The following is a 23,621-nucleotide window of genomic DNA, read 5'->3' as shown; positions in this document are numbered from 1 at the left end:
CTTCCCCCATCCAGCACCCAGGCTCTTGCCACCAGGATGTGTGACTCTGGGCAAAGGCTCTCAAAAGTAACTGCAAGGGGCAAGGTTGCAGTTGCCATGCAGCCAGACACATCTTCCAACTGAGGATTCTGTGGCTGGCTGTGGAAATGCAGAAGCAGCAAAAGAGTGGCCCTTTTCTTTCTTTTTGCTAGGTTCAAATCGGAAACTGGAATGTTCTGCAACTCCTTGACCTACAGGATGTTTTAGAGCCTTAGTTTGGGTTCCCAAGAAGCGGAATCTGAGACACGCATTCTAACACCACTGGTTTATTTGGGAGGTGATCCGAGGAAACACTGAAGGGTGCAGGGATATAAGATGGGGAAAGGAAGGAAGTAAAAAGGACTAGGCTATCAAACTGGTTACGGCTATGGAACTCAGTGATCTGGGCTATTTATCCTCCACCCTCCTCCCTGGCTGAGGCTTGCTTCCATAAACATTAACTCTCTGGCACTTTGGCTTGCCCTGTGTGTGGACCTGGTGAGCTCTTAGGCTCACAGCTGTTGGTAGTAGCAGCCTTCCTAGTGTAGCAGCAAAGGCCCAGAGGATGGCGTGGCACTTGGGGACAGTGTTTCTGCTGCAGGCCTCTTGCTGAGTCCCTCTCTCACGGGATTCACTTCCTCCTACTGTAGCAAACCCCAGAGACTAGAAGCAAGACTGTTAAGAAGGAGATGCATTTGGCTCAGTCTCATCCCCCAGCCAGGGTGACGAGCTCCACAGTGTTCAGAATCTCCTGCTGACACCCAGTGGTTTGTGTGTGGGGGGCGTTGCCTTCTCCATCCCCAGGACTTCACGATGACCCTCTACCTGAGGCACTACTGGAAGGACGAGAGGCTGTCTTTCCCAAGCACCAACAACCTCAGCATGACGTTTGACGGCCGGCTGGTGAAGAAGATCTGGGTCCCCGACATGTTTTTCGTGCACTCCAAGCGCTCCTTCATCCACGACACCACCACGGACAATGTCATGCTGCGGGTCCAGCCTGATGGGAAGGTGCTCTACAGCCTCAGGTAAGGCCCAGAGAGGGCCTCTTGTGCCTTTTGGTCTGCAGAGTTCTTTTACCCCAAAAGCACAGAAGGTAAGTTAAAGCATTGTCTTAACCAAGAAAATAATTCATTTCACAACAGCAATTTTGGTTTTGGGCTTGGAATATTAATGCATCTAGCTTCTACTTTTTCAGTAGCTGCTAATGTCTCATCTGAACATCAAGGGAAACTAAGTTTACATGTCTGGAAAACACATTCGGAGAAATTTCTCAAGCTGATACTCATGATTTATATACTATCCTGTATGTTATATTTCAACTTTTAAAAGTTTACTTAATAAAAATGTTTATTTCTCTAGTATGAGTCAGAGAAAGAGATAAAACATTCTACTTAAGACTTGCCTTCTCCAATCTCTTTCCCACTTTTCAGATACATTTTAGAACTTTGGTTAAAAAAATTTTCTTTTACTTCACCAGGCAAGTCATAACCATATTTTCCACCCATTTTCACCACCGTGTCCTACTTGAGAGACTATGGGGAGCCTGGGCTACTTTATGACTTTAAGCAGCATTCTGAGCACCACTTTTAAAGTATAAAGAATAAAATGCTTTTCTTCCCACAAGCTCAGATGCCTTAGAAATGTATAATTGCTTTTTAAGCACTGAACTGGAGAAGCTTTCCTTAAACACAAGCACCACAGCTTGGCTTTCACTGCGTGACCAGCTTTAGAAACTCCTGATGCTCAATTGATCCTGGGAGGGGTGTGAGGAAGAGCTGCAGGCCCTCAAAGAAGGGGCCGGGCTGCTCGTTATGATTTAGTCCTTCGCCTGTGCGGACGGTACGTTTCAGTCTTACAGACTTCATTTCAGCGCACATGCTGACTGGTGGTAAAGATGCATCTGCACACCACTGTGTACATAGGGGTGCCTGGATGGTTGCACAGTGTATCACTAGAGTCAGAGATGGACCGGCACCCCTAGACATTTCCAGAAGGGTTACAATTAAATTTCTGTCCCCTCCACCCCCAAAGGAATATTTATAACCATCCCTCCTTGCTCATCCTGGCTTGGAACTTAAGCATTTAGGTATCAGACTCAGAGTGGGGTTATGGGAGTTTCATCTCCATGACTTGAAATGCCTTCTCCCACAGAAGAACTCAGGAGGGTCAAGGAGTACAATCCCTTCCCCAAGCCACTCTGGGTTAATTCTCTGTGGAGTCTTTACTTCTGAGGCAGGTGGTCAAGGTATCTTAAAATTCAAAAAACACCAACATAAAAACACAATCCAACAGCACTGCCAAGACTGAAGAGAACTAGACCGTGAGGCGACGGGACCAGTGGGGAGTTAGTAAATGTTTGACAACTGGCTGCCTGGGAAAAAAGTATAGAAATTCATAAGTCTATTAGAAATATTACTGATACAAAGGATGTATAGCACATGATTTACATATGAAATAAAGTAAACAATACTCTTTATTATAAATTCCATACCTTTATAACTTCAGCATGATTTGCTATTTCTTCTAAAATCCACTGTCAGATTTCACAGTTCTATGCCAACAAAAATCAGTCTACAGACAAATGTTTGTGAGCATTTGTTTGCTTACATGATTGACAAGCAAGCATATTTCTGACATAAATGTTGGCTGATATTTTTGTTTACATTAATGAATAAGATGAAACTGAAACAACAAAGAACTATGCAGAAATTTCGCACATTCATCGGACATGAGTGACATTTTTGCCGAATTGGTAATAGCTTTTAAATACTGGAAGAATATTTCCTCAATTTTTAATACTATTCACTATGTAATGATTATAGACATAGCACACTTTTAAGTTTAATCTGATTTCTTAAGGCTATACACTCATTTTCTTAAGTCCAGACAGTAAACAAAAGAATAAATCAAGCCCTGCTCTGTAGCATTAACAATTTCTGTGGTGTGAATACTCCCATCATGGTAATTTTCAAGCTACCAATGTGATGTCACTGAATGTGAAGCGGGGAAGAGACGTGCAGTAGTTCCCCATACAGCACTTCTACCATCTGGGTGTAATAGATGTAATTAACTTCAAGGGCATAGGTAATAGTAAAGGGTAGTCAAATAATCAGAAAGTTATGAGTTCTGAGTATTATTTTTGCTTTTAATGTAATTTATTTAGTTATAAGTTGATATAATTTAATTTTTAATAATGACTGTGTTTACCAACTGGCTTGCAAAATTCCTAAAAATCTAACAATCAGCTCTGATGAGCCAAGAGAAATTACTATAGGAAGCAGAGCAGAAGAAACCAGGGAGTAGAAATCTCCTGTACATTCAGAATGGAAATTATCAGTGAGTCTCACCTATCAGGGGAAACAGTTCCATTCAGTCTTTGTGCCTAAAAACAGATTATTTGATTTTTCATTAAAAATAAAACGATGGGTTTGGTTTTAAATGAATAAAAAAAGGAAAAAGGCCTAGGTTACCGAGGACTACCACTTTGCGTTTTATTTTGGGAAATACATGGAGCAGCTAGGCATTGTCAACTCCATCAGTATCAGGTCAGTTCCTAAAATCCTTTCTAATAAACTGCCTTCCCACCTCTTTCACTCATTGATTCATTCAATAGCTTTTTATTAAGAATCTCCTGGGAGTGAGGATGGTCTCCAAGGTTATGCAATGAAAACCCTGCCAGGCTCTGTCTTCTGCTCTGGTGACATGATTAACGATATAAAGTCACCACCCTGAGAGAGACTGCAGGCTAGTGGAGGACAGAGACTTGGGACCAAATGATTCAGATGCAAATAGACGTGTGTGCGCAGGGCAGGGCAGAGAGCAAGGAGGGACAGGTAACAGGATGGTGAAACTGAAGCTTCCTAAGCACCAAGATACAATAAAATGAAATTCCAAAAGAGATGTTCTATCATGCTAGGTAGATTTTACTAAGGAAATGTTCAAAACCAATTCCATGACTCTTGAACTTCTAGTCAACTTCAAGATAAAAAAGGATTAATGACTATTGGAAAGAGTCAATGATGGCTGGAGGAAGAAAAGATCTGTGAGATGTTCCTTGGGAGGGAGTTGTGGCCATGCCTGACCCCAAGCCCTGAGATGTGGGGTGGAGAGAAAAGAGACTCCGTTCTAAACTTGGGTCCGAGAGAGTGGGTCTTCCTGGGGCCACTGGAAAAGCTTGGTATTTGTGTGCCTACAGTTGGCAGACATCTTGCAATTAGAGATAAACTACCTAACCCCCCTGGGTCAGAGCCATGAGAAGTTTTTTTCCTGTGATAGGATCAGGCTGTTCTCTCAGATTTGTTGGGGGAACAGGTAATATGTAAGTCCTTATGGCATGGAAGGTGGGTGAATCAAGAGCTGACTGGGCAGCCACCACACCATGGAGCCTAGAGTGCATACAACTGAAAGCAGGAGGATTGCATCCAGTATCCATGTGGAATCTAAACCCCCTCTTGACATAGATGTGGAATGGACACAACCAAGCCAAGGTCCACAGGAAGGAGGAATACAGTAAGGATTAGAGTGGACTTAATGATATTTTATTCATGAACTATTGTGGTTAGTAATCGAGAAAATGTGGCATTGGTGTGGAAAAAGTGGCCATGGTGGCTGCTGGGTGGGGGAAATGGGAGGAGGAGATGAGATGTGGAGGCATTTTCGGGACTTGGTATTGTCCTAGGTAGTGCGGCAGGGACAATTACCAGACATTGCAGATCCTCCCATGGCCCACTGGACGGAACATGGGAGAGTATGGGCTATGATGTGGACCATTGACCATGAGGTGCAGCGATGCCCAGAGATGTACTCACCAAATGCAATGGATGTGTCATGATGATGGGGGAGAGTGTTGCTGTGGGGGGAGTGGTGGGGTGGGGATGGTGGGGGTAAATGGGGACCTCATATTTTTTTAATGTAATATTTTTTTAAAAATGAATTAAAAAAAAAAAAAAAAAGAGCTGACTGGGGAGTTGCTCCTGGGGAATGGATGGAGACCTGCCACCTGGAGGTGCCCAGCAGTGCAATGAAGAACTCAGGAAATTCACCTGAAAACTACGATGTAAACCATTATCCATGTGGTGCAGCAGTGTTCCAAAATGTATTCACTAAACACAATGTTAATGTCCCATTATGATGAAAGAGGTTGTTGATGTGGGAGGAGTGGGGTGAGGGCAGTGGGGGGTATATGGGGACCTCATATTTTTTTAATGTAACATGTAAAAAAAAAGAATAAAGAGAGGGAAAAAAAAAAGAGAGAAAAAAAGAACTCAGGAGAGAATCAGCTTCACACCATAGCAGGCCCAGAGAGCACAAAGCCACCTCGTCAAAGAACTGCTCTGCCCCCACCTGTCTTAATTTGAATGATGTTTGAAGTGTTCATTAATATCTTGTATCCAAACTCTTTTAAAAAAAATAATTTTAAAAGAAACGTTAAATTACATAAATGTTACATAAAAAATACAGGGGATTCCCATATGCCTCACTCCCTCCCCATTCCACACTTTCCCACATTAAAACATCTTTCATTAGTGTGGTACATTGGACCCAAACTCTTTTAATTTCTATAGTGAGATGTGTTTTGTCCCTGTTATGACTATTACATGACAGCAGAAAAGTCACAGGACTTGCCAAGTTTCTGTCCAGGACAAGAGAAGATCCCGTATTGTCTGCCCCGTCTCCCAGTGAATCAATGTAAAAGGACTGAAGAAAACACAAACATGGGTTTTGGTCACACCACAAACTGTGCTTGTTCAATGTCAGGATGGAAAGAACCAGTCTGTAACAACTAATACAAAGAGAAGAGATATTCATTCCTCTTTTTCATAGCAAAAATTTTCCTCCGTTGGACATTTCATACCCCCAAATTTACTTCGAGTATCCCCAAACTTAGCCCTAGCTTCTTTCTTGAGGTGCTGTCATTAGGTGTAGTCACGCTGGCAATGGACCCATAGATACGCAAGCCCACCCCCTAGGTGTCTAAGCGGCCGACTGCCTGAAAGCATTTGCTGACCTTTCTGCTACGGCTTCTGCTACGGCAACCCCACCCCCACCCTAACACCCCTCTTTATCTGGATTGCCAGGGGAAATAAGACTGGACCATGACATAGTACAAGCACTCTTCACAAGCAATCCGTGCAGAAAGCAATTGTTTCCCACTCAAATACACTAGGAAAAATGGAGAGAAAACTCTTTTCCTTGAAATTCCCATAAATTAATGGTGATTTTTTTCTTTTCTGCCTGTGAATTATCCAGATAAGTTTCCCTGCTTTGTACATCCAAATGTTGTGTGGTTGGAGGAAAAACAGTACATTCTATACTAGCCAACAGCCTTTAATCATGTCCTATTATGAGACTCCCACTGGAAGGGAATTCTTTCATCTATGATTAGTGATCTGTATTTGTTGTTGTTCTTGTTTTGACACAGAAGCCTATTTTCCTGTGTAAAACTATGAAACAAAACCATTAGGTGCCAGAAATTTCTTTTTTTTTTTTAATTAAAATTATTTATTTTTTTAAATTACATTAAAAAAATATGAGGTCCCAATCAACCCCACTGCCCCCACCCCCCACTCCCCCCACAGCAACACTCTCTCCCATCATCGTGACACATCCATTGCACCCGGTAAGTACATCTCTGAACATCACTGCACCCCGTAGTCAATGGTCCACATCATAGTCCACACTCTCCCACATCCAGTGGGCCCTGGGGGGATCTACAATGTCCTGTAATTGTCCGTGAAGCACCACCCAGGAAAACTCCATGTCCCGAAAACACCTCCACATCTCATCTCTTCCTCCCATTCCCCAAACCCAGCAGCCACCATGGCTACCCTTCCCACACCAGAAATTTCTTACACTTTGGTACAATAAGATCTTTCAGTGTTTTTCCAATACTGGTTTCCATAGAATTATCCACTTAAAACACTTATGCCTGCTAGTAAATATTCTTATCAATACAAAATATCAATGCAGTATGTAAAAACAAAGGTCCTGAATTTGGCAACTGGCATAAGTGCTTCATTAGAATTTATTTCTGAAATATTATGTACAAATTATCAAATATCAATAAAGTCAATAAAGAAGAACTAGAATTTATCTAAAACATGAGTACAATATATGTTTCTATGGCTTCTTTTAAGAAACCAAAGACTTCCTTGGATATCAAATGAGTTTCATTATTTCACTTTGCTGTATCCACTGAAACATTGCTTCTTTAAAATGCCTCATACTGACCCTGGTGTCAAACATAAATACCCAAGAGTGTTCCACGCAATTTATCACTCCTAAACTACCTATCAAAATCCTGACACATTGCTTATGAATTATAAAAAGTGGGCATTTATCAATCTGGAAGGCAACAGAGGCCTTTTCTTTTTGTTTTATCATTTTGTGCTTGATTTTGCAGGTTCTAAAAGCCTGGATTTTGTCTTTGTGCTTCTAGGGTTACAGTGACTGCAATGTGCAACATGGACTTCAGCAGATTTCCCCTGGACACACAAACATGCTCACTCGAAATTGAAAGCTGTGAGTAGGCTTGTGCCCAGACATTAGCACACAGCTCCTAAGTAATTCTGTCTTCAAATCTTGGTAGTAGGAATAGTATTTGTGCCTCATTCATGCCTATACTTTTAAAGCAATTTATTCAATTAAAGCTAAGACCAGGGTAATTTTTAAAATCAGGGGCAAATTTGGTACTGAAACCTTGTATACCCATAGTTGACCTTTTTATTGCCCTATGGCATTGGTTTTTGAACGATGAGACTCTCCCGAGGTTTCTCAGAGTCTCCTGTGGCAGCACCTGCTTTGAGAAGTGGAGTAGGAGGGCCAAACAAATTCAGATCTGCTTCCCAAGCCCCCAGCCCGACACTCTCATATACATCCAGAGAGCTCTCTTCATCCAGAGAGCTCTGGTTTTCATCAGTTTTATTGGTCTACTGTGTAAGATTTCTATTGACAGGATTTCTTGGCAAAAACAAGTTTGGCAATAATTGCTCTAGGGAACTGCCACCGAGAGTGCATGTGGTGGTTGAGACTCCCAGGTACAGTCAAATGTACCTCATTACACTTGCGCACACGTGGGAATCCTGGAAAAGTTAAAAAGTGTAGGTCCCAGGAGGAGTAAGGCTGAGGCAGTGTCGGGGACGAGCCACTCACATCTCTGGTTCTCCACACGTCTGCTCCACTCTCTTTTCTCTGCTAAAATGCTTCCTCTGGTGGGCATAGTCTGGACTCCCCCAACGCTCCAGCTCTTGCACTCCTCCCAATCCAGCACACACCCACTGACACTTCCCTGTAGGTGTCCAGGTTCTAGTGAGGAACCTCATTGGTCCAGGGTGCCTTTGTCAGCAGGGCTGGGCTTGAGACTGTGGGTCAGGTGTCCCCTGCGCCAAGCATCCGAAGCCTAGGAGTGCTGAGGACTGCGGGGATACTGGCGCTGCTCAGAGTAGGGACCACATAGGCAGCGCCATAGGGACCTGAAGATGAGGACCTTCAGGCTTGAGTTGTGGCCTAATGACTTTTGGAAGGTCAGGGAGAAATAGATTTGTCTTTTTGGATTTTGTTTTGCTTTGTTTAGACTGCAGTTTGTTTATTCAATCTGCCCTAATATGGTCCCAATAGTTTGTGTGGGAGATCAGGATCAGCTTTCCCACAGCCTGTCTTCCCACCAATTAATTGGTGCTTGATGGTGTTTCTTATCTTTCCAGATGCCTACACAGAAGATGACCTCATGCTATACTGGAAAAAAGGCAACGATTCCTTAAAGACAGATGAGAGGATCTCTCTCTCTCAGTTTCTCATTCAAGAATTTCACACCACTGCTAAACTGGCCTTCTACAGCAGCACAGGTGAGCATGGGGTAGGGGCTGAGAGTTAGCATTGGCTTGGTATGTGGTTCATCTCTTTTAGGAAAAATGTGAGTCAGTCCCCAAGCAACTGGAGCCTGTTACCCACATGGATCTGAACTCAAAGATGGGAATCCTAAATAAAGTCTGGAGGGTAGAGAGCATTGGGTCGAGTTGGTTTTTTGACACTGGTGAAGCATTACAAGTGATAACCTAGAAAAGATGAGTAAGGGTTCAAACATAGGCCATGTGAGTAGGTTTATTAGAGAGAGTCACATTGCCAGCTTAGCAGTAGCATTTCACCCTGATATGACCACCAGAACCCCTCTACAGGCAAGAAATGACTACAATTTCAGGTGTGTGATTTTCTATTTCTACTCCTCTTGCCTCCAGCCAGCACCCCCCCACCAGGGATGCTGCACTCTCTCTTTTTTTTTTAAAGATTATTATTTATGTATTTATTTATTTCTCTCCGCTTCCCCCCACCCCTCAGTTGTCTGCTCTCTGTGTCCATTCACTGTGTTTTCTTCTGTGACCGTTTCTATACTTATCAGTGGCATCGGGAATCTGTGTTTCTTTTGTTGCATCATCTTGTGTGTCAGCTCTCTGTGTATGTGGTGCCATTCCTGGGCAGGCTGTACTTTCTTTTGCACTGGGTGGCTCTCCTTACGGGGCACACTTCCTCCGCGTGGGTCTCCCCTATGTCAGGTCACCCCTGTGTGGCAGGGCATTCCTTGCGTGCATCAGCACTGCTCATGGGCCAACTCCACACGGGTCAAGGAGGCCCGGGGTTTGAACCACGGACCTCCCATGTGGTAGGCGGATGCCCTCACCACTGGGCCAAGTCCGCTTCCCCATACTCCACTCTTGGCCAATCCCCTCTTGCTATACTGCATGCACAATCCTTTCTTAGGACACTCTTCTAAGCTCAGTGCAGGAACAATCTGCCATTTTCTTGAGGGTGGGGTTGCTGCTCTGTAAATTCAGAGTTTGAGCAGGTTGTCACCTTCTGTTGCTTGAGGGCAGGCTCTATGGACTTCTTCCTATCAGGCTACCCGTGCTAATTAAACAGTTGAGGTTAACTCTCTTTATCCCTCATCTCTTTTTGACCAGTTGCCGTTCAGGATGACTTTGCTCAAATCCTTATGCAGTTTTTATTACTGAGATATCACATGATTGCACAGGGCAGTTCATTCTTTTAAGCATGCTATGGTCTCTCTAATTTATAACAGGGAGCATGGTTCTACTAGAAACATAGCATAAAAATCCAACACGACTCATCTCCTGTATATATCATCCATGAGTCTTAGCTTATGGGAGGATCCCCATTCCTTTGGCTCTTAGCTTTCTGGCATTCCCTCTTCAATCCCTTCCTGCTACAACAGATGTGTCCCATGCATTATAATTACCCAGGAAGCCCAGTTTTCAAGTTGATGTTCCAAGTCCCCGTTTTATCGCCTGTCCTAGTCATCTCAAGATTATCCTGCCTTTTCTTTTCATCATTCTTCCATTCCTCTCATCTCCTCCAAGCACATTTTTTCTTTGTAAAGAGCACAGGGCAGAGCTAAGGCACAGCTGGACCTGTGATCATTCACTCTGTATAAATGCACTGTGGTGTTTAGCTTAATATTTTAACTTAAAACACATTTCCCTTCATAAAGAAATCCAAAGGGATTGTTTAAATCAGTGCTGCTCAAAATTTAGCATGCATATGGATCATGCGGGGACTCCTGTTGAAAAGGAGCTTCTGATCCATAGACCTGTGGTGGCGCCCCAGAGTCTGCATTTCTAACAAGCTCCCAGGTGTTGGTGATGCTGCTGGGCCCCAGACCATACGTAGAGTAGCACGAGTTTAAGTGACCTTCTCAAGTTGCCTTTGTGTATAGGACAGAAGCCAAAGATTTCCTGAAATGGATTCACCCAGGTGGCATGGTTATTATTAATCATTCTGTTCCATGATTTTTCTCACATCCGTTCTATGGAGGAACGGTCAGTTCCAGTGAAGTAGCCAAGGCATTTATGATTCCCTGGATAAAATATGTGAAGGAGCTCCGTAGCTATGTTGTATACTGTCTTTTCTTCCTTGTGTCCCCAGGCTGGTACAACCGTCTGTATATCAACTTCACTTTACGTCGCCACATCTTCTTCTTCTTGCTCCAAACTTATTTCCCTGCCACCCTGATGGTCATGCTGTCCTGGGTGTCCTTCTGGATCGACCACAGAGCTGTGCCCGCCAGAGTTCCCCTGGGTGAGTTACATCTCTCATATACATTCCACATACACATTCTGAAAGTATAAGTAATTCCTTCCAGATAAAACCACTTTTTTTTTTCTCAAATTTGCCCTTTACCCCATTTAGCATTACAACTTAGAAAAACTCCATATTTATTCACAGGTAAAATAAAGAATCCATATAGCAAAACTGTTTCCAGGTCCTCACAGACACCCATTGAAACAGCCCATCTTTGGTCTTGTTAGAACAGTATTCTGGAATGGGCAATCCTGTTCTGTGGGTGCTTTCTCTGCCCACCTGCTGGAGAAATCCACATTCTGTAGTGGAGTTTCTTAAAATGTGGCCAAGGGATCCTTGTGGCAGAATCTCCCAGGGAAATTATTAAAAATGAAGATTCCTGGGCCCCATCTAGAGCTCTAGAATCAGAATCTCTGAGGAAGGCCCAGGAAACTGCCTTTTTAACAAGCTCTTTCAGTAATTCTTAAACCTACTCAAGTCTAAGAATCACTGCTCTTCCCCATTTTAAATATCGCATCCACTTAATCATACACATCACCATCACTTAGACAAATCAGGGGCTTAAGGAGAGGGTGACAGGGCTCCTATGGCAAATATCACACAACGGTTTGGCTCAAAGGACAGGAGTTTATTGTCTCACAGTGTTAGAGGCTAGACATCTGACATCAAGGTATTCACAAGGTATGCTTCCTCCAAAGCCTGCAGCATTCTGGTGATGGCTTTCTGGCCATCCTCCGTCACACGGTGATCTGTCACTTTGGGTTGCTCCCCTGGGTTCTCCTAACTGCATCTGGATTTCCTCTGTTTATAAGGTCTTCTGCTGTATTAGGTTAAGGTCCACTCTGATTCAATTTAACCTCATCCAAATAGGATTGTCAAAGGTCTTGTTTACGAATGAGTTCACCCCCACACCAAGGGTTAGGACTTGAACATGTCTTAGTGAGGAACATGATTCAGTCCACCACAGAAGGTGACCATCAGGTTTTAGCAAAACTGGACTGAGCCTGGCTCTTATAATGACCCCAAACCCCTGTGATTTGATGTTTGCCAAAATTTTCTGAGCTTAATTTGAAATCCTGAGCAAATTTCTATTGACAGTTGCCCTGTCCTTTCATTAACAGCTGTTCTATAGCTCGAACTGTTACTGTCTTAAATAAATACGCATTCTGGTTTTAAAAATCTGTCTCCTACAAATAAGGTTGACATCATCATCCTTGGTAAAATTGACCTCTGAGTCCTCAAGCTGACATTGCTGAATGGGCAGCTAGGTCCGGCATGGGGGTGGCTGCCAGTAGATGCTCTGACAGCTGGTAATACAGGCCCAGGACTACAGAACTCTACTACAGCAGCAAGGACACAAATATTAAAATAAATCTTGTGTACTTTATTTCCCTTGATAGGGCAGCAGCTACAAAAAACTTGTATACTTGCTCAGATATGCAATCTTTGTTTTAAAAAAATGAAGTGAAATAAATGTCTTAATGTCAAAATGTTTGAGGTTCTCTGTAGAAGGATAAAGAGAGAAAGATGCTATGATGAAAACACAGGGTATACAGAGGAAGGGAAGGATGGGGATGTGGGGTATGGGAGCAAGGGGAGCTTCTCAGAAGCTAAGTCTTGAAAGATGAGTAGGTGTTTACTAGACAGAGGGAGAGATGATACATTCTAGGTAGAGAGAGCAGTGAGGACAAAGAAGCAGAGGCATGAAGCCCTCCTCCGCGTTTGGCAAAAGACAAGCAAACGCTCACTTCTCATTGTTTGTTGGCAGGCATCACCACGGTGCTGACCATGTCCACCATCATCACGGGCGTCAACGCCTCCATGCCCCGCGTCTCCTACATCAAGGCCGTGGACATCTACCTCTGGGTCAGCTTCGTGTTCGTGTTCCTCTCGGTGCTGGAGTACGCGGCCGTCAACTACCTGACCACCGTGCAGGAGCGGAGGGAGCGGAAGCTGAAGGAGAAGGTGATTTTCCTATGAGCTTAAAGTTTCTGGTCAGGGATGGATCCTGGTCTAGCTCCAGAGGCTAGGGCAAGTGAGTTCTCTGCAAAAGGGGATAATAATTCCCCTCACCCACCTACTTCAACTCAGGGTTGTTGGAAAGCATAAACAAAATAATATATTTTAAAACATTGTGAAAGTACACTGGGCTACACCTTTCATTCACTGAAATATTTATTTAGCACCTGCTATATACCAGGAGCTGCTAGTACAAGTTAACTAAGACATAGTCTCTTTAATCTTGGTGGTGTTCATAGCTTAGTGAGGGACTCCCAGGATAAAAATAAATGACAGTTCAACAAGGTGAAACCTGTTATTTATGAACATAGAAGTGTAATAAAAGAAACTTCCATGGTGAGGAATGTTCCTAGAATCCATTCTAGGAAATGGTCTTTCATATGTGACTCCCTCTCTCTCCCACTGATTCCCAGGTAATCTCCCCTCCCACCTGACTTTCCTTTCTTTCTCTAGTCAGCAGCTCAGTGGTTATCTCTCCAAAAAAATTATAACTAGATGGTTATAATTTATCTCCACGATGCTATACCTTTCCAATCCCTACCCCCATGACACACACACAAACATGCACACACACACGTACACTTTTTCGGAATAATTTACTGTAAACATTTTTATCAGGGCTCATGTTAGACTCTGACCTCACGCAGAACACGGCAATCACTGAATTGTGAACATTCTTGTTGGTCTCTGGTATGAATTATGTTTCCTAAGAGTCAATGTGTTTTGTGTGATCTATGTATCTTTTAAAAATAAATGAAAAATATATTATTATATTTAAAAAAAGAATCTATGTGTAGATTTTAAACAAAAACGGATGCCTGTCTTTTAGAATGTTTGCAGTGATACCACCACTGTTTTTACTCCCACCCCTACTGGGAATAAAAGAAACCCAAAAAAGAAGATACACCCCTGTATGTAGTATTTTTGGAAGGGCTTCTGAGTAATGAGGCTAAGTACCTGTCCCGATTTGTGTTTGCTGTGTTTGCAGCTGCCCTGTACCTGTGGGCTACCTCAGCCCCGTGCTGTCGTGCTGGATGGCAGCTACAGCGACGGGGAGGTGAATAACCTGGGAAATTACCTGCCTGATAACGGGGAGAAGCCGGAAAAGATGATGGTCCAGTTGGCCCTAGCCTCAGAGAGGAGCTCCCTGCAGAGGAAAAGTCAGAGAAGCAGCTACGTGAACATAAGGATAAACACCCACGCCATCGATAAATACTCCAGGATAATTTTTCCTGCAGCATACATTTTATTCAATTTAATATACTGGTCCATTTTCTCATAGGTGCCAGCAATTCTGTAAGTTTCAGAGTCTTCATGGTTTGTCCTACAGAAATACCTGTATGATGACAAATAAGTTAGGGTTACAGTAAAAAGAAAATATTCCTAATACCCACCCACAGTTTCACTCTCCCTTCTCCAGCTTTCCATAGCTATATTGACAATATACTCACTGGTTTAACTTGCACTTATTAAGCATGTATTGTTTTGCACTAGATACTGCAGGAATGTGGCGCCCATAGCAACTGATGATTGTTCCTGATCTCCTGGAAAATCACCAACCAGTGTTGTGGACACTCCTAGTAGTTCAACTTCTTTTAGACCCTAGATGCTTGCCACATGAATGATTTTTTTAAAAGTGAGTGTGATAATCTTTGGACTAGGTGGAATTGGGTAGCACCTAAAGTTCATTTGCATGGAACATAAATGTACCTAAATCCCCACTGTGACAGAAATTCATGCTTCAGTTTATAGCCTAATACCTATGTTTATGCAGCTTTCCTTGTGTTTTAGTGAAAGACAATAATAATGTTCGTGTTTTTATTTATATGTTGTAGTCCATGAGACTTCACCTCTTCACAAGAAAAGTTCTTTTTTTTAAAGATTTATTTATTTATTTCTCTCCTCCTTCCTCCCTCCCCCCACCCCCCACCCTCACCCCCACCTCACCCCAGTTGTCTGTTCTCTGTGTCTGTTTGCTGTGTCTTCCTTCTTTGTCCGCTTCTGTTGTTGTCAGTGGCACGGAATCTGTGTTTTCTTTTTGTTGTGTCAGCTCTCCATGTGGGCAGCGCCATTCCTGGGCAGGCTGCACTTTCTTTGGCCCTGGGCGGCTCTCCTTACGGGGCGCACTCCTTGTGCGTGGGGCTTCCCTACGCAGGGGACACCCCTGCTTGGCAGGGCACTCCTTGCACGCATCAGCACTGCACATGGGCCAGCTCCACACGGGTCAAGGAGGCCCGGGGTTTTAACCGTGGACCTCCCATGTGGGAGATGGACGCCCTCACCACTGGGCCAAGTCCGTTTCCCAAGAAAAGCTCTTTAGATTGGTGCAATTGCCTCTGATTTTGGTGGAAATTTCTCTGCTAGGGAAACTTTGAAGATAAGGATACATGCAGTCATTTCATCAGTTTTGACACAGAAATAACCAAGCTAGAAAATATATGTTTCCTATTTTACAATTGCCACTTCATGTATTCCCACCTGGAAAAATGCCCTAGTTCAAAGGGAAATTCTTTCTTAGTAATATGATGTCTTCACTGAGGAACTAGGAAAACTTGTTTCTTCCATATACACATTTTAAGAAAATGCATAATTTGGGACTACGTGTAATTCATTACAACGAGACTTATTCTTATGTTTCTTTAAGAAAAAAAAGAACATCCAAAAGAAAAAATGGGACACTTACATTCATACATACTTAGTGCATTCCAGCAATTTTCTATGAACTAGAAAACAGTCATCATTTAGATGCGGCAGGCATCAGGCAGAGGAAGCAGGGCCCAACGGCAACAGGTACCAGGGTAATGGATAAAGAAGAAGGTTCTAATTTGATGTGTTGTTTCAAAATTAATAAAGTTATGTATTATATAGCAACAGGATCAACCCCCACCAAACTTATCCAAATAACATTTGTATTGTTTAAAACTCACTTTAATAAAGTCTATACATGATGAAGTAATTTTCACTTCAAAGTTAATTTGACTGTTCACTAAATAATAACATGGTATTGTTTCATGTGCAGGGTCCTACTTTATTCTAAAAAACTGCTCCCCAAAAAACAACTCCAAATCATATTTGCGTGAATCCTAAATACAAGGAAATATCCTATAGCCCCAATGGAAGCTCATCAAAAAAAAGTTTTTTTGCAAACTTGACTAAACAAAGAGCTATTGATGAAATTATTATATATTAACTTTTTAATATTCAAAAATATTATTTTTAAAACGTTGCTTTTCCCCCATTTAATTTCAATCAAATTCTTTATAAGCATGTTTTCCATCATCTCCTTACTCATCACCAGGGCCGTGTTGAACCATCTAGTGGATTTCCAGGGCACATCATTTGAACTTCCATATACCTTGCCTGAGATCACCATGTAGAGTGACCGTGGGACCTATTCATTTGCTTAATAGTAACCGTTGTTTTTTTATGCATAATATAGAGGTTCATTCTTGACCTTAACAATATAATCACATACAAAACTGTTTTTTGAAGTGCTCTTTAAAAGGCTTTTTTACATTGATATTTTTCCTAGCAATTTTTGCAGGTGAAATCTATAAGCATCTAAAACCAGCATTGATTGGGGTCATCATACAATCATTCAACATGGCAATGTGGTACCTGTCTATTAACCAGACAAACCAAATCTCCCTACTCTCCAGTCTTGCCAGTAAAAGTTCATTATACACTAATATGTCCACATATATGTTGAGGTTCCCTCAAAATTATCCATCAGAGGGAGTTGCTTTATATTTGGGGCCTTACAAAGTCATATTACAATACTGTCACCCAATTACATAACTTTAACAGCAAAATACTGTTTTGTGAAAACAAATTAGCACGGAAATGACCCCAATCAATGATAACATGATTATTTCAACAAATTTTAGTATTAATATCTTCGTGTGGCAAAAGATGTCTTTATTTTTCTTGAGAGCAGAATATTTTATAAATACCTTCCAGCTTACTTAAGAATGATTTTACATATGTTAGTGGGTTTCTTCAAGTAGCTTTTATAGCTCTGGACACACTTGATCACTATTGTGGTGAAACACATGCAGGCCTTGACTATGAGAACTAAATGAAAGTAACTAGATTTCTCCTTGAGAATCAAATCCATGTCTTGCTATGTGAGTTGCACAACTGTCCAACTATACCTTATGTTTATAATGAGAGGTAGAAAGGAGGGAAGCTTTCAGTTTTTTCTGATTCTAAGTTTCAATACTCTGCTCAAAACAGCATTGTTTGCATTAAAGATTCAAAGTTTCAAGTCAGAAACCTGTCATTTCATGAAAACCCAATAAATAACTCACACTAAGAGACATCCTGAACCTGAAGGAAAACTTAAAAAATAAAGAATTACTCTTGATAAGTTTTTTCATAGTCATTCTCTTGTAATCCTTTTTATTTTTGTTGGTTAGTGGTAATGTACCACTGTTGTTTCTAATTTTGGTTATTTGTGCCCTGTCTCTTCTTTCCTTTCTTAGTCTAGCTAAAGCTTTGTCAAATTTATTATTTCAAAGAACCAACTTTTGGTTTTGATGATTCTACTGTTTTGTTTTGTTTTAATTCTCTATTTCATTTCTCTACTACAGTCTTTGTTATTTCCTTCCTTCTGCTCATTTTAGGATAGTATGAACAACAGTACTGTCAACAAATTAGATAACCTAAATGAAATGGACAAATTCTTAGAAATACACAAACTACCTACACTGACTTTAGAAGAAATAGAAGATCTCAACAGTCCAATTACAAGTAAAGAGATAGAATGTCATAAAAAAACTTCCCAACAAAGAAAAGACCAGGACCAGACGGCTTCACTGATGAATTTTACCAAACATTCCAGGAAAATGAATATCATTACTGCTCAAATTCTTCCAAAAAATTGAAGAGGAGGTAACACTTCCTCATTCTATGAGCCCAGCATCACCCTAATACCAAAGCCAGATAAAGATGCTACAGGAAAAGTAAAGTACAGACCTATATCCCTTAGGAAAACAGTTACAAAAATCTGCAACAAATTACCAGCAAACCGATTTCAAGAGCACATTAAAAGATTTTTTAAAAAGATTTATTTATTTATTTTTCTCCCCTCCCCCCTGCCACCCCAGTTGTCTGTTCTCTGAGTCTATTTGCTGCGTCGTCTTTGTCCGCTTCTGTTGTTGTCAGCGGCACCAGCAATCTGTGTTTCTTTTTGTTAAGCTATCTTGTGTCAGTTCTCCGTGTGTGCGGCACCATTCCTGGGCAGGCTGCACTTTCTTTCGCGCTGGGCGGCTCTCCTTATGGGGCACACTCCTTGAGCATGGGGCTCCCCTACGCGGGGGACACCCCTGTGTGGAACGGCACTCCTTGTACGCATCAGCACTCGTTGTACGCATCAGCGCTGCGCATGGGCCAGCTCCACACGGGACAAGGAGGCCTGGGGTTTGAACCGCAGACCTCCCATGTGGTAGACGGATGCCCTAACCACTAGGCCAAGTCCACCACCACATTAAAAGATTTATACACCAGGATAAAGTAGGATTTATCCCAGCTGGTTCACCATAAGAAAATCAATTAATGTAATACATCCTATTATTATTATCATTTTCAGTTGCGCAGAAAAGGCATTTGACAAAATCCAGCACCTCTTCTTGGTTAAAGCATAAAGAAAACTTGGAATAGAAGGAAACTTCTTCAATATGGTAAATGGCATAAAGGGAAAACCCACAGCTAACATCATACTCAATGGTGAAAGACTGATAGCTTTCCCTCTGAAGGTCAGGAACAAAACAAGGATGCCCACTGTCAACACTGTTATTCAACACTGTACTGGAAGTTCAAGCAAGAGCAATTAGGCAAGAAAAACAAAAGGCATCCAAATTGTAAAGGAAGAAGTAAAACAGTATTTGCAGATGGTATGATCCTACATATCCTGAAAAATCCATAACAAAGCTACTCTGGCTAATAAACAAATTCAGCAAAGTGATGGGGTACAAGATCAACACCCAAAAATCAGTGGTGTTTCTATACACTCATAATGAGCAATCTGAATAGGAAATCAAGAAAAAATTCCATTTACAATAGCAACTAAAATAATCAAATATGTAGGAAAAAATTTAACCAAGGATGTAAAAGACTTAGACACTGAAAACTGCAAAACTTTGCTAAAAGAAATGAAAAAAGACCTAAATAAATGGAAGGATATTCTGTGTTCTTGGATTGGAAGACCAAATATTGTTAAGATGTCAATTCTACCTAAAGCAGTTTAGTTTCAATGCATCCCAATCAAAATGCAAATGGTCTTCTTTGCAGGAATGGAAAATCCAATCATCAAATTTACATGGAAGGGTAAGGGGCCCCAAATAGCCAAAACATCTTGAAAAAGAGGAACATAGTTGGAGGACTCACACAATGCACCCCCCACCCCCCGCCAGGAGTCACCAGGAACCACACCTGGGACCTCCATGTGGGAGGTGGGCGTTAAACCACTTGAGCCACATCCACTCCCCAACAACCCACTTTTAAAACTAAATGCAAAGCTACAGTAATCAAAACGCTGTAGTACTGGCACAAAAACAGACATACAGAGTAATGGAATCTAATTCAGAGTTTAGAAATAAACCCTCACAATCACGGCCAATTGATGTTTGACAAGTGTACCTAGTCAATCGATGGGGAAAGAATAGTCTCTTCAAGAAATTGTGCTGGGAAAACTGGATATCCAACTGCAAAGGAATGAAGGAGGACTCCTACCTCACACCGTACACAAAAATTAACTCAAAATGGATGAAAGACCTAACTTTAAGAACCAGAACTATAAAACTCCTAGAAGAAAACATAGGGAAGTGAGTTCAGAATCTTGTGTTAGGCAATGGTATCTTAGACTTTACACTGAAAGCATAAGCAACAACAACAAAATAGGTAAATGGGACCTGCACCAAAATTTAAAACTTTAGTGCATCAAAGGAATTCATCAGGAAAGTAAAAAGACAATCTACAAAATGGGAGAAAATATTTGGAAACCACACATGTGATAAGGGCTTAGTATCCAGAATATACAAAGAAACCCTACAACTTAACTAACAAAAGAAAACCCAATTGAATAATGGGCAAAGGAACTGAATAGACATTCTACGAAGAAGATATACAAATAGCCAAAAAGTCCATGAAAAGATGCTCAACATCACTAGCTATCAGAGAAATGCAGATCAAAACCACAATGAAATATCATTTATCATTTCACACCTACTAGAATGGCCACTATTAAAAAAGAAAAAAAGAAAACTACAAGTGTTGGAGAGGATGTGGAGAAATAGTTACATTTACTCATTGCTAGTGGGAACGCAGAATGGTACAGCTGCTGTGGAAGACAGTTGGGTGGCTCCTCAGTAAGCTGAGCATAGAATTGCCTTATGCTCTGGCAATCCTGCTTGAAGGTATACACTCAGAACACAAAGCAGGGACACAACAAACATTTGGGCAGCGCCAGCCTGGGCGGCTGAGGGGAGCGGGAGGAGGTGCAGCGGCGGGAAGATGTAAGTTCGGGGCGAATCCGGCCCCATCCGAGCTTCCAGGGGCGCCCTCCAGACCCGGCGGGGCGCATCGTGGAGCCGACCGGGTCCCCAGCCCCGAGGCGGGGGCGGCGGCCTGGCGGCGCCGGCTCTGAGGAGAAAGAGAGTGGGCCCGACGGGCGGGTGGGAGGCGCTGAGGCCGCGGCCGGAAGTGGCCCGGCCCGGCCGACGGAAGGGCGCCCCTCGGCGGGTGCGCTCTGCGGCGGGCGCAGCTAGGCCCGCGGGGCTCCCAGGGGCCGGGACCGCGGCCCCCGCCGTCGGGGCCTTCCGCCCGGGTCCGCCGCGGCCGGGAAGCGCTCGCGGCCCAGCGCCCTGGACCGGGGAGCTGTGAGCGACGCGGACGGGGGCGGCGGCCGAGCGAGTGCCGGCTGCTCTTTGGCGTAAATTGCAATCGATTAGGGATCGTTTCTCAGAATCAAGTGAGAAGTGAGAGTTCAGGTAAGTGAGGCCGCCATTGCTGCTTTGAGCACTTCAGAAGGGGAGAATGGATTTATCAGGAGTGAAAAAGAAGAGCTTGCCAGGAGTCAAAGAAAATAATAAAAAGCCCAGCACTAGGGCTCCTTCTCGTACCAAGCGCAAAGACCGCTCTGAGGAGAAGTCCGTGCATGGCTCCAAAGATAAAGGGGCCACCAAGGAGTCAAGTGAGAAGGATCGTGGCAGGGAGAAAACTCGAAGGAGGCGCAGCGCTTCCAGGGGCAGCAGCAGTACCAGGTCTGGCTCCAGCTCTGCCTCCAGTTCTGGTTCCAGCGCCGGCACAGGCTCAAGCAGTGGCTCCCGTTCCTCTCCAGCACAGCCCGCAGCTCCAGCTCCAGCGGCTCCTCTGGCTCTCGTCCTTCTCGGCGCAGACCTGACAATAGGCGGCGTTCCCGCTGCAAATCCAAACCACCCAAAAGAGATGAAAAGGAAAGGGAAAGACGGAGTCCTTCCCCTAAACCCACCAAAGTGCACACTGGGAGGCTCACCCGGAATGTGACAAAGGATCACATCGTGGAGATATTTTCCACCTACGGGGAAATTAAAATGACTGACATGCCCGTAGAAAGGATGCATCCACATCTATCCAAAGGCTACGCCTATGTTGCGTTTGAGAATCCAGATGAAGCCGAGAAGGCGCTCAAACACATGGACGGAGGACAAATAGATGGTCAGGAGATCACTGCCACTGCGGTGCTGGCCCCCTGGCCTCGGCCCCGCCCCCGGCGTTTCAGCCCTCCCAGGAGGATGCTGCCACCACCTGCCTTGTGGCGCAGGTCACCCCCACGAAGGAGGAGAAGGCCCCGCCCTCCCGGGCGCGGGTCTCCTGTGCGCGGACGACGCCGGGCCCCAGGCCGCGGCCGCCACAGAAGCCGCTCCAGCTCCAGCTCCTCGCGCTAAAGCAGGGCCGGCCGCAGAAACTCCACCCCTGAAACTTCCACCCGTCCCACTTCAGTTTTGTCACTGTTCTAGCCGAAGGAGACTGGGTAGGAAAGGAAATCCCTGGCCCAGGGCAGGCTTCTAAGGCAGGGGTTTCCTCTGGAAGGAGTCTGACCTGCAGAAGTGCAGGTTTGGGGGTTCGGGCGAGAACGCTCCCCGTTGCCCACTTCCAGAGAGCGTGGTCCAGAGGCAGAACCAGCGGCCACCGCAGGCGCAGCCGCAGGGTGTTGGCACTGCCCCCGCCTCGGCCGCTTCTCCTTTCCCCAAATGGCCTGGGTCTCCGGTGGCCTGGCCGTGCCCCTCGCGGGTCCTCCAGGAACACGGGCGTGCACCTGTACAGCTGCCCATCCTGGTGGCCCTGCCCACAGTCCCTGTGCTTCAAGTGGCCCCCCCGACCCCATGGGCCCGAACACCCCAGGAAGAGCCCCTCTCGCCCTGCCTTAGTTGGCGGGAATGTTTCCTTCCGTGTGCTCGCGCACAGCCCGCCTCCTCTGAAATCGGTGAGCAGCTGGAGAAGCAGCTGGGCAGCTTGTCACGGAGCCACTGCGGCCATCAGTCCTGGCGGTCTTGCAGGTTAACTTTGCAGAGGGTACATTGCTTTTTTGGCTTTCATTGTACAGTCAGTACTAGAAAGTTTGTTTTGAGTTTTGTAACTTTGTAGCATTTTAGAGGATGTTGTGTTTGTACTTTGTTGTGTAGAATGAAACACTTATACTGAATAAACCTAAGATTAGAAAGCAAAAAAAAAAACATTTGCACACAAATGTTCATAGCGTCATTATACACAGTTGACAAAAGATGGAAACAGCTCAAGTGTCCCATCAGCCAATGAATGGATAAACAAAATGTTTATACTATGGAATATTATTCAGCTGTAAGAAAGAGTAAAGTCCTGATGCATGTGACAACATGAGTGAACCTTGAGGACATTATGTTGAGTGAAATAAGCCAGACAGAAAAGGACAAATATCATATGTGCTCACTAATATTAACTAATTATAATAAGCGTACTTCTGGAATTTAAATCTATAATATAGGTTACCAGGAGATAGAATGAGGGTAGAGAATGGAGAGCTGATGCTTTATTTGTGCAGAATTTTTTTTTTAGGATTTATTTTTTTCATTCCCCCTCACCCCTGGCGGCTTGCTTGCTGTCTGCTCTCTGTGTCCATTTGCTGCACATTCTTCTGTGTCTGCTTGTCACCCTTTGTTGCATCATCTTGCTGCATCAGCTCTCCACGGGTGCCAGCCAGCTTGCCTCTACAAGGAGGCCCTGGGACGCGAACCCAGGTCCTCCCATATGGTAGACAGGAACCCAATCGACTGAGCCACAGCCACTTCCCTGTGCAGCATTTTTAATAAGGTTGATTTTAAATGTTTGGAAATGGATAGAGGTGATGGTACACCATTACCATGAGTGTAATTAACAGCACTAAATTGTTGTGTGTGATTGTGTTTGAAAGCAGAAGTTTAAGGTCGTGTATGTCACTAGAAGGATAGCTAGAGATTGAAACATAGGACTGTGTA

At 43.6% G+C, this 23,621-nt stretch overlaps 2 protein-coding genes across 2 annotated transcripts in view; both read left to right on the top strand.

Moving 5' to 3' along the window:
• The window catches only part of GABRR1 (gamma-aminobutyric acid type A receptor subunit rho1), a 48,574-nt gene extending 30,378 nt beyond the window's left edge, over positions 1-18,196 (top strand). Inside the window, exons 4-9 of the mRNA XM_023587660.3 lie at positions 823-1,046; positions 7,460-7,542; positions 8,724-8,864; positions 10,957-11,109; positions 12,881-13,077; positions 14,120-18,196. Coding sequence (XP_023443428.2) covers positions 823-1,046; positions 7,460-7,542; positions 8,724-8,864; positions 10,957-11,109; positions 12,881-13,077; positions 14,120-14,413 — 1,092 coding nt within the window. The 3' untranslated portion in view covers positions 14,414-18,196. The remainder of the gene's footprint in view (positions 1-822; positions 1,047-7,459; positions 7,543-8,723; positions 8,865-10,956; positions 11,110-12,880; positions 13,078-14,119) is intronic.
• A 2,815-nt stretch (positions 18,197-21,011) lies between these two features.
• Positions 21,012-22,838, top strand: LOC101446029 (RNA-binding protein with serine-rich domain 1-like). The gene is given in 2 exon segments (XM_058307667.1): positions 21,012-21,460; positions 21,463-22,838. Coding segments are annotated over 2 exon segments (888 nt in total). The 5' UTR covers positions 21,012-21,165; the 3' UTR covers positions 22,056-22,838.
• Positions 22,839-23,621: the final 783 nt, after the last annotated feature.

Source organism: Dasypus novemcinctus, chromosome 11 (assembly GCF_030445035.2).
Source record: "Dasypus novemcinctus isolate mDasNov1 chromosome 11, mDasNov1.1.hap2, whole genome shotgun sequence".
In the NCBI taxonomy this organism is placed as follows: Eukaryota; Metazoa; Chordata; class Mammalia; order Cingulata; family Dasypodidae; genus Dasypus; species Dasypus novemcinctus.
Note: the sequence above shows the minus strand (reverse complement) of the source record. Positions and strands in the feature narration are given on the sequence as shown.